The sequence below is a fragment of the Vanellus vanellus genome (genome assembly GCF_965231255.1).
Source record: "Vanellus vanellus genome assembly, chromosome: 9".
Classification (NCBI taxonomy): Eukaryota; Metazoa; Chordata; class Aves; order Charadriiformes; family Charadriidae; genus Vanellus; species Vanellus vanellus.
This window is the reverse complement of record NC_138914.1, coordinates 14,799,583-14,817,364: the sequence shown is the minus strand read 5'-3', so window position 1 is coordinate 14,817,364 and position 17,782 is coordinate 14,799,583. Positions and strand designations below refer to the sequence as shown.

The window sequence follows — 17,782 nt, the reverse complement described above, 5'->3', positions numbered from 1 at the left end:
TGAGGCCTCAGCTCCCTCCCTGCCCACACGGCAGCTGCCTGCCACTCTCTGATGTGAGCTCCTGCCGCTGCTTCAGGACTCCCAAAACCCAGCTCACTCCTGGCCTTGGGGCCGATCACGCATGCCTGGCCAGGATGGGATAGCTCTGTGAGGAGAGCGGGGCTGCAGGAGAGGCTGTGTGGTGGGCAGGGTGTTGGGTGCCGCTGGCTGTGGGGACGCGGCTTAGTCATCCTTCAACTCCCTGCAGGGGTCCTGCACAAAGGAGGGCCGGGTGGCCATGGCAGCAGAGATGGTGCTGAACCACCGAGTGCCCCACAAGGCACTGAGCGAGGCTGACCTGGAGGAGGTGGCGCAGCGGAAACCTCCTGCCAAGCCCTTGCTGCACAGCTGTCTTCGCAAGATCAGGTAGGACTGCGCTGGACGGAGAGATGTGCCTAGACCCCGCCAGGCACCGTGCGCCCCAGCCCTGCTGCCCGGCTCTGGCTGTCTCGGTTCCTGGGGTAGACACAGAGCAGACCTGAGGGTTGGTTCCCTCAAGCCCAAACACTGTTGTTCCTACTCTATCCTCATGCCTGGAGGGATACCTGGCTCCAGCAGCTGGAGCCGGGGATCTGGCAGGACACTGCTTCCCATGGGACCCCAGCCACCCCCACTGATGTCCCCAAGCCCTCATGCTTGTGCTCAGCCCTGGCTCCCGCTCCTTCCCTGCCAGATGCTCGGCTTCCACTGCCAAGTCCCTGCTCTTCCGGTTCCTGCCCTTCCTGAGCTGGCTGCCCCGCTACCCGGTCAAGGACTGGCTCCTGGGGGACATCACCTCGGGCTTCAGTGTGGGCATCATGCACCTGCCCCAGGGTGAGCGATGTCATGCCCAGGCTGCCAAGGGCTCCCCTCAGGTTGGGGAACCAGGGCTTGGCCATCCGTGACATGTGTCCGTGCTCCACTATGTCCAGGGCTTGCCTACGCGCTGCTGGCCGGACTGCCACCTGTCACTGGTCTCTACTCCTCCTTTTACCCCGTCTTCCTCTACTTCTTCTTTGGGACGTCCAGGCACAACTCCGTGGGTAAGCTGAAGGACCATGTGGTTCCACGGGGATGGTGGGGAGGGAGTGAGGATGAGGGGCACAGCATTGCCACGTCAATGAGGGGGGGGACCTTTATTCCCTTTACTTTGCCCCCACCGAGAAGGTGGTTGGCCATACCAGATCCAAAGCACAGTGGGTGCACTTTGACCCCAGCCCAAGGTGATAGGTGCCTGTGGACCTCAGAGAGGTCCTGGTGCTGACCTTGGGCTGCCCACACCCTGCTTGTCCCCAGGCCCCTTCGCCGTCATCTCTGTCATGATCGGGAGCCTGACGGAGTCCCTGCTGCCCAGTGAGAACTTCCTGGAGTCTGTCAATGGCAGCAACATGACGGTCAATGAGGAATTGCGGGACGCTGCCAGGGTGGAGCTGGTGGCCACCATCACTGTCCTGATAGGCATCTTCCAGGTAACAGGCCCCAGCCTAGCCTGGCAGAGAACAGGGGGGTGTAGTGACCCAGCACCACAAGCTGTGGGTGACTTCTGCCACCTCTCTTTCCAGGTGGCCCTGGGTCTCCTGCAGTTCGGATTTGTGGTGACCTACCTCTCAGAACCGCTGGTGCGTGGCTACACCACTGCTGCCTCCGTGCATGTCCTCATCTCCCAGCTCAAGAATGTCTTCGGGGTCTCCCTAAGTGAGCATTCAGGACCACTCTCACTCTTCATGGTGAGTGGGGGCTTGCTGCTGCCTGGGTGCCGAGGCACTCCCCTATGGGGCACACAGAGGCCCCCAAAAATCTGCCAGGGAGGCATCTGCTTTCCTGAGCCTGTTGCCTCCTCCTGTGTCCTCTAGACCTTCATCGAGATCTGCCAGAAGCTGCCAGAGACAAACGTGGGCACCCTGGTGACGGCCATCATTGCCATGGTTGTCATCTTCATCGTGAAAGAGCTCAACCACAAGTTTGCTGCCAAGCTGCCCATGCCCATCCCCATCGAGCTTATCACGGTACACAGAGCTGCCCCAGCTCCCTGTGGGGACGCAGCCATGGGTGGCTCTGTCACCTCCAGGGTGGGGAGGGGTGGGATGGGGTGCCTTGGTGAGTACAGCTCCAGGGCATGCGTCCCCTCCTCCTCCTCCACCCTGCTCCCTGCACAGGAAGGCCCTGCCTCACTCCAGCCATCCTCCCCCAGATCATCATCTCCACTGGCATCTCCTACGGCGTCAACCTGAATGCCAAGTTTGGCATCTCCGTGGTGGGCAACATCCCCAGCGGGTAAGCAGGGCTGGGCGGTGAGGGGGGGGCTGAGCTGGGACACCACACCACCCATGGGACCCTCCTCTGAGCCCCGTCTCCATGTCTTGGCTGTAGGTTGAAGCCGCCTGTGGTGCCTAACATCAGCTACTTTGGGCAGGTGGTGGGCAATGCCTTTGCCATTGCCGTGGTGGGCTACGCCATCTGCATCTCCCTGGGCAAGATCTTTGCCCTGAAGCACGGCTACAAAGTGGACAGCAACCAGGTGATGCTTCGACATGCAGGGCCCCTTCCCCGGGGAAAACCCAAGCTTGTACTTCTTGCAGCCAGGGGAAGGCACGGTGCTGCCCCACCGCCGCTCTGTCCCTGCAGGAGCTGATCGCGCTGGGCCTCTGCAACTTCCTGGGTGGCTTCTTCCAGTGTTTTGCCATCAGCTGCTCCATGTCGCGGAGCCTGGTACAGGAGAGCACGGGGGGCAACAGCCAGGTGGGTCTGGGCAGCACTGCCTCCCTCTGCAGGGCTGGAATGTGGGAAAGGAGCACAGTGGGTGGTGGGAGACTCTCCCTTTGCCTCCTGCTCTCCTTTCCCTCAGGTAGCTGGTGTCATCGCATCCCTGGTCATCCTGGTGACGATCCTGAAGATCGGAGAGCTCTTCCGGGACTTGCCCAAGGTACATCTGGTCCCACAGCCTCTGTGCCATGTCTAACACCTGTGCCCGTCCCACAGCAAGGTGGTGTGGTAGGGGAATAGCCAAGCCCCTCTCCACACCCACCCTCTGTATCCTCATACTCCTAGGCCATCTTGTCTGCCATCATCATCATCAACCTCCACGGTATGTTCAAACAGTTTAAAGACATCCGCACACTCTGGAAGTCCAACCGGGTGGACCTGGTAAGGTGCCGACTGGCCCTGGGGCTTTGCTCTTGTCCCTGGAGAGGGTTTTTCCACCCTCCCTGGGGCTTGCAGGTAGCAGTGGGGAGGCTGTGCTGCAGCTGATGGTGTCCCCTCTCCAGATGGTCTGGGTTGTGACATTCGTGGCCACCCTCATGCTGAACTTGGACATGGGTCTGGGGGCCTCGGTGGCCTTCGAGCTGCTCACTGTCATCTTCCGCACCCAGCTGTGAGTACCACAGGGTTGGGGCTGGTGCCGTGCCCCGAGGGCAGGGGAAGCCCGTGGTGACCTCAGACCCTTGCTCTGCTCTCTGCAGCCCCCACTACTCCATCCTGGGACGCATCTCCGACACCGATGTCTATAGGGACGTGGCTGAATACCAGATGGTAACAGCACCAGGGGGCAGGAGAAGAGCTGCCTACAATTTTGGAGGGGGGGGTGTGGTTCAAAGCACCCTCAGGGGCTGTTTGCTGTGGAAATTTTGGGGGGTGATTCTGGGGAGCAGGGGGTTTTGGGGAAGGGAGGGAAGAGGAGCAGGGGGCTCCATCCCTGGGGTAGCACCCTCCCTGTCTGCCCCCAGGCACAGGAGGTCCCCGGTGTAAAGATCTTCCGCTCCTCCTCCACCCTCTATTTTGCCAATGTGGAGCTGTATGCTGAGGCCCTGAAAAAGAAGGTAGGAAAGCTGCCAGACCCCCTGGTACTCCCCGTGCCCCCCACCTGCCAGCACCAGGTTGGCAGTGAGGCGCCCGGAGACACAGTGCTGCATTGTTTTGCAGAGCGGCATCGATGTGGACCGCCTGATCAAGAAGAAGAAGAAGGCTCTCAAGAAGCTGAAGAAACAGCAGAAAAAAGCAGAGAAGGAGAAGGCAAAGAGGAAAAAGGTGCTTCCCTGCTGTAAGGCACCTGTCCAGTACCACCCTGCATTGTCCCCCTGCCTAGCCCTGGCCCTCCTGCCCATGCATTTGCCTCCTGGCTTGGTGGGCCATAGGGTTCACAGTTCATTCTGGGGAACTGGGTTAGAAGAGAAACTGGGGCAGAGACGGGCCACGGAGTCACACCCAAGGTCAGCGGGGAAAGCCAGGCTGTTAATGATTAGGTGGTGGACCCAGTGAGTCATTAGCCATTTGGTGAGTTAATCAGACTTGAGTGAGAGCAAAGGCTGACCTGGTGCCAGCTAATGAGCCTGGCTCTGGAGAGGGTCACTGGGGAGAGGGGTGGGTCTCAACGCATCCGGGAAGAGCCCAAAAGTGGGTGAAGGTGCAAGGGAGGCACCCACCCCCAGGGCCACCCACTGCCCATGCCCTAGCGCAGCCCCAAGCCCCACTGCACTATAGGGCAAGGGGAGCCCAGGGGGGGACACTGCCCAGCCAGGGGTGCTGCCAGTCCCCGTGCAGTGAGGCTGGGTTTCCTCACCTCCCCAGGATGCAGAGGATGGGCTTAATGGTCCGGGAGTGTCGGTGATCGAGCTGAGCGGGGCAGAGGGCAGCGCACCCCCTGAGCCCACCCTGCGCACCCTGGGGCTGCCCCAGCCCAGCTTCCACGCTGTCATCTTGGACTTCAGCCCTGTCAGCTTCATGGATACTGTCTCCATCAAGATCCTGAAGAACGTAAGGGGCTGGGGGAGCAGGTGGGCCAGCAGCCTTGCCAGGGTCATCCCCAGGGTCCTGTGGGGTGGCCTGATGGCTGCTGCCTGTCCCTCTTCCCCAGCCAAACATGGTTTCTGCCATTTGCAGATCTTCAGGGATTTCCGTGAGATAGAAGTGGACGTCTTTGTTGCCTGCTGTTCGGGTGAGGTGGCTCTGCAGAACCATCAACCCCTGCCGGGCATGCCCACCCCTTCAGGATGCAGCTGCTAGCCTGGGGCCCTGCTGCCCTCCATGGTGTTCCCATCCCCTGGGCTTCCGTAGGGGACAGGCGCTGCAGGTTGTCCCAGGGACCCAGTCTGAGCCTCGCAGCCCCTGGCGAGGCAGTTGGATCCCTGGTGATGGCCTCCATGCCCCCACAAAGCAGGGGGAGGGAAGCTGCTCTGAGTGGGGGGTGGCGGGTTCAGCTGGGTGCCATAGCTTCTGATGTTTCTTCCTCCACACAGTGACTGTCCTTGCCCAGCTGGAGCGGGGCAACTTCTTCAGCTCAGCCATCACCAAGCACTGCTTCTTCCCCTCGGTGCACGATGCTGTGGTCCATATCAGCGAGGAGCCGTGTCAGGCCTCGGTAAGCACTTAGCCTCACCATCCCCATCACCGTGATGGGAAGGTTGAGGGGGGGACAGCAGCCAAACTGACCCATCTCTGTCTATCCCCCTTAGGTGGACCTCAGCACCAGAATGTAGCCTTGCGAGAGGAAGAAGTCTCCCTGACGAGCTGGGCAAGCAAAGGGGGCTTTGCTGCCCTGATGGCACCAACTCACCCACCCTGGGGCCCGGGGGCCTTGTACCCCCACCAGCCCCTCAGGACTCTTGAGAGCCGGGGCCCTGCCCTGGCCGTGAGCTCCCCATGTGACCAAGCTGCTGCAGACCATTGCGCCAAGGTGCCCACCAGGAGCCCCCATTCAGCCCTGCCATGGGCCTATCCCACCAGGCCAGGCCCTGGTTTTGGAGTGTCAGAGGGATCCCTGGACCCGGCTGAGGGGGGCCTACTCTTGGCAGCACAGTTGGCGTCATGGATAAAACCGTATACTGTTTCTCAGTCTTTGTTTTAATGCACTTTCCTCAATAAAAGTGACTTTAGGCTGGGCGGCCTGGCTGCACCCTGGCACTGGTGGGCATCACTGGGCCTAGGCCCGGGCCTAGCGATCCCTGCGGGCAGGCTGGCCCGCCCCCACCCCCCGGCCCTTTTCTGCCCGACCCGCTCCGGGCCCGTCGGACCGCGGCTGAGGGAGCGGTACAGGCGCGGAGCCCCCCGGAAGCCCCGCGGTCCCGACGACCCCCCGCCCCCGTTCTCACCCGCCGCCGCGCCCTCCCGCCGCCAGGAGGCGTCACCTCCGCCCGTCCCCCGTTTGCGCATGCGCCGCCCCATTCCCGTGCACCGCACCCTGTGCGCATGCACATCGCTGGCAGTCGCTGTCCGCCGCTCGGCCTCGTACGCTTGCGCCGCCCCGCCCACAAGCCCCTCCTTCTTGCGCAGGCGCGCTGCAGTCCGGGCGGTCCGTGGGTCGGTAGGGACAAGATGGCGGCTTCCTCTGTGTGCCGGGCGGGGTGTGCGGCTGGACGGGCCCTGCTGCGGGGTCCTCGCCCTTCCGTGAGTCACCGCGGCCGGCGGCAGGAGAAGTGGCGAGGCGGGCTGGGGGGAGGCTGGCAAGGGGATCGAGAGGCCCTACGGTGTGGTGAGGCCGCCGGTCCCAGCCTGCGGCCGGGAAGGTCACGGGGACGCGGTGGCCGGTGCGGGGCCGGCAGGCGGGTGGCCGTCGCCATGGAAACCTCCTGCCTCCGGAGCGGAGCGGAGCCGGGCCGGGCAGGGTGGGGGGCAGCGCTGGCGGCGGCCTTCACCCTTTGCGGGGCTTGCCGGGGGCCTGCTGTCCGCTCCCCTCCCCTGCCCCGGTACCGGGTTTTAACCAGTTCATGGGACTCTTCACTGGGATTTTCGACCTTTTTGAAACCTCTGGCGCTGTGGAGTGCTTCCAGCTCTCCGGTTAAGGAGCAGTGTGCAGCAGGAACTCCCCAGTATAAACGTAAAGGAGCTTGTTTGGCGTAGCTTTGGTCAGCTATATGCCTAGTAGCACATAGTAGTCTGCGTTCTGGAGCTCTACCCTGCAAGAAGGGAGTTGTTTTTTAGTGGTGATGGTAGCATTTATTTTTTTCTTTAGGCAGCTTTATTGACTTTGACAAGGAACCGAGGTGCTGCCACCTATGCCCAGACACTCCAGAATATCCCTGAGACCCAAGTCACCACTCTGGACAATGGTCTTCGTGTAGCTTCAGAGGAGTCTAATCAGCCAACATGTACGGTAAGTTTGAGATAGGTTAAGGGCTGACTTGAAACAATCAGCCTTGCCTAGTCTGTACCTGGTATTCCAAAAGTGACAAACCCCTATCTGAACTGAAGATGTTGGCAGAGACCCTACCACTTCTCTTTGTTAACTGGTGGGATTAATGTAGCAGCAGAAGCCCTAGCATGACCTTGCGTAAGTCTGTAGTCAAGCTTTTATGCCCTACAAGTTTTCTCAGCCTTACAGTTTTTGCATAAGCAGTAAGTGACCAGTAGTAGTTGTATCTCTGGCCAAATGAGGCTTTTGCAAAGCTGCTAGATAAAAGCCAAAAATGTGTATGGGAAGCAGTGTCTGGTGCTTGTTCTTATTTTGGTGCTACTAGTGCATTGTCTGTAGACGATGCTTCTTGTCCCTGCTGTTGTATTTGTGGCATGAGGCTTGAGCATGCTATTTGTTTTCTTTTCTAATATGTGTAGTTGATGCTTCTGCCATCAGGTGGGCGTGTGGATCGGGGTGGGGAGCCGCCATGAAGATGAGAAGAATAATGGAGCTGGTTACTTCCTGGAACACCTGGCCTTTAAGGTAAGGAGGCATGCTAGGTCTGGCACAGGATTGAACGGAGAGCTGTTCTAAATATTCACTTACATATTGCACTCTCACTTCAGAGGCTGTAGCTGTTAAGAGAGTGTAAATCAGGTCATCTAAGTCCTAGATACTTTGCACATAGTATAAAAATAAACTTCAAAAGGGACCTAGCCTATCTGGCGCTCTTTGCATATGCAGCAACTTGCAAGCATGCATGAGTTAAGGCAACTCGTATTTACTGGTTGGTATTTCACAGAATGGTCAGGATTGGAAGGGATGTCTGGAGATCATGTAGTCCAACCCCCCTGCCGGGGCAGGGTCACCTACAGCAGGTCGCACAGGATGGCATCCAGGTGGGTTTTGAATGTCTCCAGAGTTGGAGACTCCACCACCTCTCTGGGCAGCCTGTGCCAGTGCTCTGCCACCCTCAAAGAAGTTCCTCCTCATGTTAGATGGAACTTCTTATGTCCAAGTTTGTGCCTGTTACCGCTTGTCCTCTTTCCCTCTTAAAGGAAAAACCGTTGTAAGTGCTTCCAGTTCCTGACTATCCCAGTCACTGTGTAGCGCACATATAGGATTACATTACAAAGCATGTTTCTTCAGGTTAGCAGGCAGAGTTTAAAGCATCGTTTCCTGTAGCCATTTATTTTTCTTTGGTTTTCTTAGTGGACCAGCAAAGTTTAGAGGCTACAGCTCTTACTTTTCTAATAACCTAAGTGTCTGCCATAACAGCTCTGTGGCAGAAGGTGTCTAAGCCTGGGACTTGCTGACTCGAGTCCAGCCTGTGCCATCATAGGCAACTGCAGCATCTGGCTTGCTCCTTAAGAGATGAGCTTTGTATTAGAAGTAGTTTTCTGCTCTTACTCTGTCGTCTTCTGAACAGTGCTGTGTGGATAGCTAGAAACCTGCTTATTTTTGGTTTAGGCTTGTTCTTGGTTTTCTTCTACTTCAGCCACTGTTGTCTCTTAGCATAGATCTTCTACTTCCCTGCTGGGTTTTTGTTGGTCTTTCAAAATACTCTTTAACCACCCTTTAGCTAGAGTAAATAAGCCAAATTTTAAATCTCTTGCTTTCTGCACTTGCTCTTGGCTTTTATGAATCACATGACAGGTTTTATTAGTTTAGGTCTTTATTGTTCTTTTCCTTGCTTTAGTTCTGCCCGAGAGGGAAATTATTTCATTTCATAATTGTGTTTATTTGTTTTCTTTTAGGGCACAAAGAATCGTCCTGGCGCTGCCTTTGAGAAGGAGGTGGAGAGTATGGGTGCTCACCTGAACGGGTACACCTCGCGTGAGCAGACTGCCTATTACATAAAAGCCTTGTCCAAGGACATGCCTAAAGGTAGGATAGCCAATGGGCAAAGTCTGATTTGGAGGCTAAGGATGAAGCGTGTGTGCTTGTGTTTCTCTCCTACCAGCATCCTTTCTAAAAACAGACCAGGGGATGAAGTTGTAGCTGAGCAGTAAATTGGAGGTTCGGGTTTGTAGTAGTTGAAGAGAGCACTGCCATGACATGGTGCTTCAAGGCTCCAAGTTCATGTGTTCCTAAAACCAGTTTTGCAAAGGTCTTGTTATGTCAGGCTGCACTATATTGCTAGGAGGTGCTTGTGTGTCAGTAGCCTGTGGTTGTTTTATGGAGCTAAGAAACTGACCTCAGTGACAGCTACTGTGTCAGGAGTGCTCGGTGCAGCTGTTGTGGGTGTTGCTTGTGCTCTGTACTACCATGTGCAGACTCCTCTTTGGGTCAGTTTAGTCTAGACGTGGTGACTTGAGTAAGAGCTGTGGGCCCTACTATAGATGTGGGCTACACTGTAAATGTCGCAGGCTGTCTGTAAGGCTTTAGCATGTTTCTGCAACAGTACCTCGCTTCTGACATGCTTCACCTTCTGCAGTTGTTGCCTGCTTTCCACTGGCAGAGATGAGCTGGCGGTGATGCTTGGCAAGCTGACTTGGAGACTTCTTGCTAAAATGGTGTTGTTTGTCCCTCTCTGATGCTGTGGGAATGGGTAGTACTCATCTCTGTTACGTTACATTGGCTCTCCAGTGTGGTATGTTGCTCAGTCCTCTTGCAGTACCCCTGCTGCCTGTGTGTCTTTTCTCCTGTCAGCAGCACTGAGTAGCAGTCAGGCAATGGGATTACTAATGTAGGAAATATGTTGCAGTTGTAGAGCTTCTGGCTGACATTGTGCAGAACTGCACACTGGAGGAGTCTCAGATCGAGAAGGAACGTGGTGTCATCCTTCAGGAGTTGAAAGAAATCGACAGCAACTTGACGGATGTTACCTTTGATTACCTTCATGCCACTGCTTTCCAGGGAACTGCACTGGCCCGCACTGTCGAGGGGACCACAGAGAACATCAAGTGAGCAACGTGCTGGATGTGGTACACAGCTCATGGGTTCAGTCCTTGGGGTATATGACTGCTGCTTCTCAGTAGTGGTGACTGCATGAGGAAACCAGTCTGTACACAGAGGTGATCTGTGCCTGTGGGCTTCTTGTTGTGTCTTGACTCTGTTTTCCCCGTTGGTGCTGGTGAAAGCATAATTCTGTACACATTTTTCTCTATAGAGAGTCCCCCTCACGTGAGATGTGAGGTTGGTAGGGACAGGTTGAACCTTCTTTCATACCTGTCAGTTCGACATCGTTAGAGAAATTAAGAGCCAGTGGTCCTCATTAAAGCAGTGGCCTTGAGCATACACACGTTAGGCTTGGCCACAGGTTTCTGTTCTCTATGTTCTGAAATTAGAGGACAGGGACAAAACAGACAATGCAGTCTTCCTTCTAAACAGTATTGTTACCCCACAGTTAAGGGAATTAACATCACTGCTGTCTCTGCACTGTGAACTTGCTTCTGCTAAATCTCTCATCCCTCCAGCTCAGAGATGCTGATATACTAGGTCTCTCTGTGTTCTTTCTAGGCATCTGACTCGAGCAGATCTAGCTTCATATGTTGATACTCACTTCAAGGCACCTCGTATGGTCCTGGCAGCTGCTGGGGGTAAGTTCTAGATCCTTGTGATTCTGGGAAGCCTGAGTATTTTCAAGCTGGTTGATCAAACCCCTGTCACATATCTGTAATGTAAAATCAGATGATTTTGTTTACGTAGGCTGTTTAAGACTGCAAATCTGTCTCTTTCTCATTGCCAGGTATTTCCCACAAAGAGCTGGTAGATGCAGCTAGGCAACACTTCAGTGGAGTGTCTTTTAAATACAAAGAGGATGCTGTGCCTATCCTGCCGCGCTGTCGCTTCACAGGGAGTGAGGTAAAGTTGTTTTGATCCCAAACAAAACAAGCAGCTGTTGACAAAGTGTTGAATGAATGTAAAACCAGTAGAGGAAAAATCTATTTGTGTGTCTCAGAGAAGCAGATGAGACAAGCATATTGGGAGTGCCCCCATATTCTGTTCTTGGGGCTTATTGCCACAACATGTTGTGTTTTAGATAGGACCCAAATCCGTACAGAATGTGAGACTTGCTCACATAATCTACTGGAAAACAAGTATCAGAGCAGCTGGTTTGTGCTCAGTAGTGCCTGGGACTATTTCATTTCACAGGATAATATCAAGTCCTCCAGTTTGTCAACCTGGCGTTACAGCAGGCTGCATATAAAGCAACAGTGCTTATGCAGTTCTCCCCTGCTCCTTGATGATTTTCTAGATCCGTGCCAGAGATGATGCTCTTCCTGTTGCCCATATTGCTCTTGCCGTGGAGGGACCAGGATGGGCTGATCCAGACAACATTGTCCTCAATGTGGCTAATGCTATCATTGGACGCTACGACCGCACATTTGGAGGTGGTAAGGTAAGAGGCGTATGACTGTGATAGAGCCTGGAGCCTTTTAATATAAAATACTAAATATTAAGGAGACCCTGGGTGAATGTGCTTTATGGGACACTGTTGTGGTTAGCTTCCAACTGTGAAGTGGTTAGGACTCTGGAAAGCAGGATAGAAGTGTAGTTGAGGCTAATGCAGGGCTGTTCTTGAGAGGTGATGCTGGGAGATGCTGGAGAAACCTAGCCTTCTCTGCTAGGTTTGGAAGAAGTTTAACTGATGAATTCTCAGCAGCTTATTCCTACCCTCACAAACTAACCACTTGGTGGGGGCAGTGATGAAAGCAGGACAGAGTCGTCTATAGTCTTATGATGCAAGCTTGACTTAGAACTGCAAAACAGGTGGAACTTGTTAAAAACCCCAATGTTACATCCATTCTTGTCTGAAATCTGTCTGGCCTGCATAACTGTGCTAACCCCTGCTACTGGGAGACCTTGCACGTCCCATTTTCTCCCACTCCTACAGCGGTACGCATACCAGCTCCTCATCTGTGGCTGGGAAAGGAAATGGTTTTGCTGGATGGACTCTTAGGCCATTGTTTGTGGCTTTTCCACCAGTGAATCTCATCTGTTGACCATATGAAGAGCCTAAATTAAGCTCTCCTTCAGCAAAGCGTTCTGCTCTGTCTTGCCTGTGGTCTTTGTGAAAACCGCTCAGTTGGAAAGAATTTGAGCTGTGAGGAAGCTGTAAAACTGAAATGGCTGATGGTATCTCCTTATTTACAGAATCAGTCCAGCAGGCTGGCTATGCTTGCTGTGGAGCATAATCTCTGCCACAGTTTCCAGACATTCAACACCTCTTACTCTGATACCGGCCTCTTTGGTTTCCATTTTGTTTCCGATCCTCTGTCAATAGATGATATGCTGTATTGTGCTCAGGGGGAGTGGTAAGTACAACTTTAGCAAAAGTTCCTGTTTAAGATCTGACCCTCTTGTGGAATACTGAGCGGATGGGGGAGCATGTTAGGTCTTCAGAGAGCTGTGTCTCTTTATGAACTTCTTGGTAACTTGCATTCTGGTTAAGTAATCCTCTAAGTGGTTTCTGTAAATGTTTTAGGATGTGGCTTTTGAGGAGCTATTTTAATCCCTTAGGGCTATTCAGGTCTTTTGTTCATGCTTCCAAGTATTAGCACAAAGGTTTTGGGTTTTTTTGTATACAAGTGAGATCGTTCCTTAGAGACAAGGCTTTACCAGGTGCTGAAGAGGTGTATCTTCATTGTCTTATTAAGCTTGAGCAAAGCCGCCAGAGTTCCTGCCTTTCAGACTGTTGTGTTGTGGCTGATAAATGCCCTGCTGCTGGAGTCATGCCAGTGTTTGGGGACCTTCTGTCTATCCATCTTATTGTATATGTGGCTATCCCACCAATGGTTTGAGGATATATCTGAGATTCAGAGCTGAGCCGTTCTGGGTACAGAGCAGATGGAGTTAGCCCTTGCCCCAGAGACATTGCAGTTGGCAGGGGAGGAAGGGATTTGGCAGCTGGAGTCCAAGCAGACTCTGTGGAAATGTCTTGTTCTTTCAGCATCAGTTTCCATAGCAGCTTGCCATGCGTGGGAATAGCTGACATGCCTTCCTTCTCTTGTGATAGTGTACCCGAGACCGCTTGCCGTTGTGCCTGATAGGCAGGCTAGAGCCAGCACCAGGGCTGCTTCGGCCTTTGTGAGTGTAACTCTGTGTGTAACCTGCTGGCTGATATCCCCTGCCTGTAAGCTGGAGCTCTTACCTCCTGCTGTTCAGCGTTCCCCCGTTCTTAGCTGCTCTGCAGTGATCAAGAATGAATCTCAAGCCCACAAGACAAGCGATGTTGATAATAGCTTATTTCTGCAGAGGCTTGGGAAAAGGAGGAATTCGCTTTCTGTCTGAACAGACAAACATATTTAAGAGCTTTAGTGGTCTTTCCATCTCTTCTCCAGGATGCGTCTGTGCACTAGTACCACAGAGTCAGAGGTGAAGAGAGCCAAGAACTATCTCCGAAATGCCATGGTGGCTCAACTGGATGGTATGTTCTGGTTTATGGATTGACCACTGTGCAGCTTTCAGAGGGTTACCACTCATGTCTTTCCTGGGGAGCAGGAGCTCTCCTAGACATTGTAGTACTGCTGGCAGGCACTGGGCAAAACTTCCTTTCCCTCGCTCTGTGTTCCTCCTGCCATGTTGTCAAAGCAGCTGACCCCAGCCTGCTGTGCTCCGGGCTAGCTCTGACTCTGTAACCTTCTAGTCATTCTATTGCTGAGAGTGAATAACGTGCTGCCTGGTGAAGTTAGACTCAAGACCCTCAAACTGGTCTGCCTTGGCTGTAACACTGGGAGACTGGTGAAGCAGTCTTTGTATTGCTTAACTCCTGCCAGAGCTGCTTAGAGTAATAACTATGACCGGTATTTCATTAGAAGCTGGTTTAATGGAGAATTTCTTCTCTCTGCTTTGATCGATGATCAGGCTGTGTGATTCTGGAACGCTTTCTGCTATGCTGACCATGTGATATCTTCAATGTCTAGGTACTACCCCAGTGTGTGAGAATATTGGAAGCCATCTCTTAAACTATGGACGCCGTATCCCTCTGGAGGAATGGGATGCCAGGATTGCTGTGCGTATCCTTTTGTTTTGGTTGGGGTATCTGAGCATGGTTGGTATCAGCATTTTCTGGTCTTAGCTTGCTGCAGTAAGATGAAGCTTACTTACCCTTTAGTCAAGCTGCCTGGAGTCCAGGTGGTCAGCTCACTGACACTGATATAAATATGTCAGAATCCCTGGCATAGACTCAGTGTGTCTTGTGTCTCCGCGGCTGGATTTAGTCCATCCTGGAAAGAGGGCATATGCCTGTGTTAAGCAGCACATCTTGAAATTCCTTTAACAGTTTCCCTAGAGGTGGCCAGCATCCAGTTTGTCTAATTCTGCAGCCACTGTGTCCCTTGGAAGGCTTCAGATTTTGGACTGCCATGTCCTCTGTACCCTCAGAAGAAAGTGCTGTGTAGAACATTAGCCATCCTCGCAGACGAGAGCTGGACAGTTCATGCAGATGGCTCTCAAGGGTCCGAGAATATCTCTTTAATGATCTTGATATCTAATGGCAACAGTAACTTCCAACATTGAGAAATGCAGATCTGCTAGAAGGGTCATTAATTGCTTGTTTGATATTTATTAGGCCGTTGATGCAAGAATGGTGAGAGAAGTCTGCAGTAAATACATTTATGACAAATGCCCGGCAATTGCAGCAGTTGGTAAGTAGTATGTGGCAATTAGTGCATGGTAGCTCAAAAAACAGGAAGAGGTCAAGAGCTGCATGGAGTTGAGATGCAGGCACTTCTTGTATGTCTGTTCTGCCTCCTAACCACTCTGGTTCTTTGCTGGTATCCTCCTACTTCTGCAAGTTAGATGTGCCAAGGCATGTTTGCCAGGAGATGAAACCTGCAGGTGATGGAGATGCAGTGGCAGCGAGCTGCTGGCTGTCCTCCCACCTCTCTACTTGCTGTGGAGCTGTGACTAAGATTGGGAGTCCCAGTGGCGTCTGCCAGGAGTCCTTGCCCTGGGGTCATGGTGGTTTATATAAGGGAAGTGAAGGGACCTGATTTCTCTTTCGCTGCTCTGGCATGTCTGTCTGGCCAAGGACAAATTCCTTTCGGAAAACCTGCCTGAGCAGCTCAGCTCTGCTCTGCTGCCCCTTCCTGTGTGTTGTGGATTCCCCTCCTCCATGCAGCTGTTTCCTCTGGCCTTCAAAGTGGAGTAGCTTGGAAAAGGGACATAGTTTTTGAGCAGGAAGTTGGAATGAACTAGCCACAATCTCAGGGACTTAGTGGCTCCCTGTATGTCATACCTGTGTGTGAACCTGTACTGAACATTGTGGAGCAGTGTGAGAAACCAGCTTATTCTGAGGAAACAAGTAATGGTTTCTCTGTCAGGAGGTGGTATCTGCTGATTCTTCTGGTGCAGGTTTGAGCTGTAGTTGCCTGGTGGTGTGTGTAGCTGCTCTGGATTGTGAGCACAGTCTGCTCTGCCACCATCTGCTTTAAGACCATGGGAATAGGCATGGGGATTTTAACTACACCTCCAGTGACTGACTCTTGTTCTGTTCATTCAGGTCCCATTGAACAGCTCTTGGATTACAACCGTATCCGCAGTGGCATGTACTGGATCCGTTTCTAGGATGTGTCCCTGCAGGTTGGAAATAATGAAGCTGTGGACTGTGACAGGTTCCCTCTGGCTCTGAATGTCTTGTGCACCAGGGGCAAGACAAGTCCCGTCAAAATGGCTGTCTTCTCGGTATTAAATGTATAAAATAAAAATAAATATACCCTATATGGAGTTGTTTCTGCTGGGAGTCAACTGTGTTTTGCTGGGTTGTGTGTGTAGACATTGTTAATCTTGCCAAATTGGTGAGGTATTGGATCAGTCAGTCTTGATTTGTCAGGGCTCATGCTAGAAACTTGTCTGTGTGTCTGTCTGCAGCCCCACCTCCTCTGTCCTGAGCTGGCAGTGTCCTGATTCAGAGGTCTTGTTTTTAGGCTGGTTGAAGGAAGTCTTTCCACTGGTACAAGCCTGCCAGGGTAGCTCTAGCTATTTCCACTGTACCCTTCTGTTTACACAGCAGCGTGGTCAAACTTGGGCTGTAGCATTGCTGTTTGTACAGACCTAAGAACAAAGGGTCCTCGTCTGAGGGGACCTCTGTGCTCTCCTGCTTGTCAAGAAGATTGAAATGTATCCCTGAAAAGGTGGTCTGCTTCCTGTCCCTGGGATGTGGTGTTAGTGTTTCTGGCCTGGCTGTTGGTGACTGTCTTGTTGGAGTGACCGCCTCTGCGGAGAAGCAGTTTGTGCAACCCCTCTCTCCCTAATTAGTTGTAGACAAGGCTGGTCGGCTGAGTTCCCACCACTTACTGAAGCTGGTGAAGGTCATCAGCCTGGCCTTGCCTGATGCTGCCTCATTGTGTTGAGGTGGTTGTCTCTAGCGGAGTTGAGATAGTGTGAGGAGCTGGAGCTGTTGCTAGACAAGCATCTTTCCAGAGACTATATGGGGATATGTTACCTTTCATCTTAAGCTTCAGGGTTATCTGTAAACCAGCTCCATAATGAGCGGAGGTTGTTATGGAATATGTTGGGTTTTGTCTAAATATTCCTCTTGCAGATGAGCCTCCATCTATCCAGTCTGTCTCAGCTACACAATAGCTGAGAAGCTGCTGACTGAAGTATAGGGTGACCTGGTCTATACCTGAAGATAATATCTAGGTCTGAACGGTTGAAAGAACTACCCAGACCTTTCTGCTTTTATGGTGTTAATCTGGTTGTTGCTCCCTTGTCTTGCCTCTGGGCAGCTGGAACATGGAACAGAAAGGATGAAACTGAGCAAGGGGGATGGAGAAAAGCTTCCCACCAGGTGGCACTAGCCTGTCACAGCTACCTGTGGAAGTTGCGAGGTACTCCTGTTTAATTTTTGTCTTTGGGATATATCTCCCTGGGATTCTCATTTAATTTCCAGGTGCTGCCCTGGCAAGTGGGTTTTAAAAATAGTGTAAAAGTTTCTAGGAGTTAGTCATTACACTTGAGACTAATCCAGTGTACTAAATCATTTGTGCTGAATCTGGATTCTTGATGAGAGAGTCAGTGTGTCTGAACTCATTGCTTATACTAGGCAAGTTTGAAACTGTTAAATGTTCTTGATGCAATTTGGGTTTAACTATCATCGCAAGCTCTGGCTCGTTACAAGTGCACTGAGGGCTGAAAAACTAAACAAGCTCACTTACGCCTCGAGCCTTGTGGAACCAGTAAATGATTCTGGCTTGGTTTTGTGACTGCAATCGGACTGTAATCCTCTTTTGTCTTCTGTTGCTATATGTTTCCCGCTCCCCCAGGTGAGCTTCCAGGGTGCTTTCCAGTTGGTGAGAAATACAAGGACAGGGAGATGTACATCCTTGCTTTAGCATTTCCTACAAGTTTTCTTCTCTAGAGGTGTCTACTTGGGAATGGTTGTTCTCCTTGAGTAATTCCCTGGGCCCTCCTGCACTACTCTGTACTAGGAACAGATTCAAACCCCTCTGCGACCGCTGCTTTCCAGACTGCTCTGTTTCTCTGCAAAAGCAGCAGGCTGGCTGCGCTGAGCAGCGTGCTCCCAGCACTTGAGTGAGGACTAACACCCGATCCTTCATCACCAAGAGGCTGCAGCTCTGTAAGGGTAGCTGGCTTATGCCGTGTTAGAAAGTATTTTGTAGATGCTTTTATCCATGTAGAAATCTGAGTATCTGGGCTGATCCATGCCCTGGTGAGTGGTATTGGGTGCAGAGTGCTGGTGGGTGC

General features: G+C 52.6%; 2 protein-coding genes across 2 annotated transcripts; both read left to right on the top strand.

Annotated features, from left to right (window-relative positions):
- Positions 1-277: 277 nt before the first annotated feature.
- On the top strand, positions 278-5,492 carry SLC26A6 (solute carrier family 26 member 6; the record flags this gene model as incomplete). Its single annotated transcript, XM_082487918.1, has 19 exons — positions 278-405; positions 713-852; positions 951-1,061; positions 1,315-1,487; positions 1,581-1,745; positions 1,872-2,024; positions 2,210-2,292; positions 2,389-2,536; positions 2,644-2,757; positions 2,864-2,941; positions 3,067-3,162; positions 3,285-3,391; positions 3,480-3,549; positions 3,744-3,836; positions 3,940-4,044; positions 4,585-4,770; positions 4,897-4,951; positions 5,253-5,374; positions 5,469-5,492. The coding sequence occupies 19 exons, from the start codon at positions 278-280 to the stop codon at positions 5,490-5,492; spliced, it is 2,151 nt and encodes a 716-aa protein (XP_082344044.1).
- Positions 5,493-6,294: 802 nt separating this feature from the next.
- Positions 6,295-15,809, top strand: UQCRC1 (ubiquinol-cytochrome c reductase core protein 1). The gene is made up of 13 exons (XM_082487541.1): positions 6,295-6,399; positions 6,965-7,105; positions 7,583-7,669; positions 8,884-9,013; positions 9,834-10,032; positions 10,589-10,668; positions 10,818-10,933; positions 11,328-11,471; positions 12,227-12,387; positions 13,414-13,499; positions 13,996-14,084; positions 14,643-14,718; positions 15,576-15,809. Exons 1-13 carry the CDS (start codon positions 6,328-6,330, stop codon positions 15,638-15,640), a joined length of 1,446 nt encoding a protein of 481 aa, XP_082343667.1. The 5' UTR covers positions 6,295-6,327; the 3' UTR covers positions 15,641-15,809.
- Positions 15,810-17,782: the final 1,973 nt, after the last annotated feature.

Coding starts and splice junctions, on each gene's coding strand:
- UQCRC1 (XM_082487541.1), top strand. CDS start 6,328: ATGGCGGCTTCCTCTGTGTGCCGGGCGGGGTGTGCGGCTGGACGGGCC. Junction 10,669..10,817: donor GGTCCTGGCAGCTGCTGGGG/GTAAGTTCTAGA, acceptor TCTCATTGCCAG/GTATTTCCCACAAAGAGCTG. Junction 12,388..13,413: donor TATTGTGCTCAGGGGGAGTG/GTAAGTACAACT, acceptor TCTCTTCTCCAG/GATGCGTCTGTGCACTAGTA.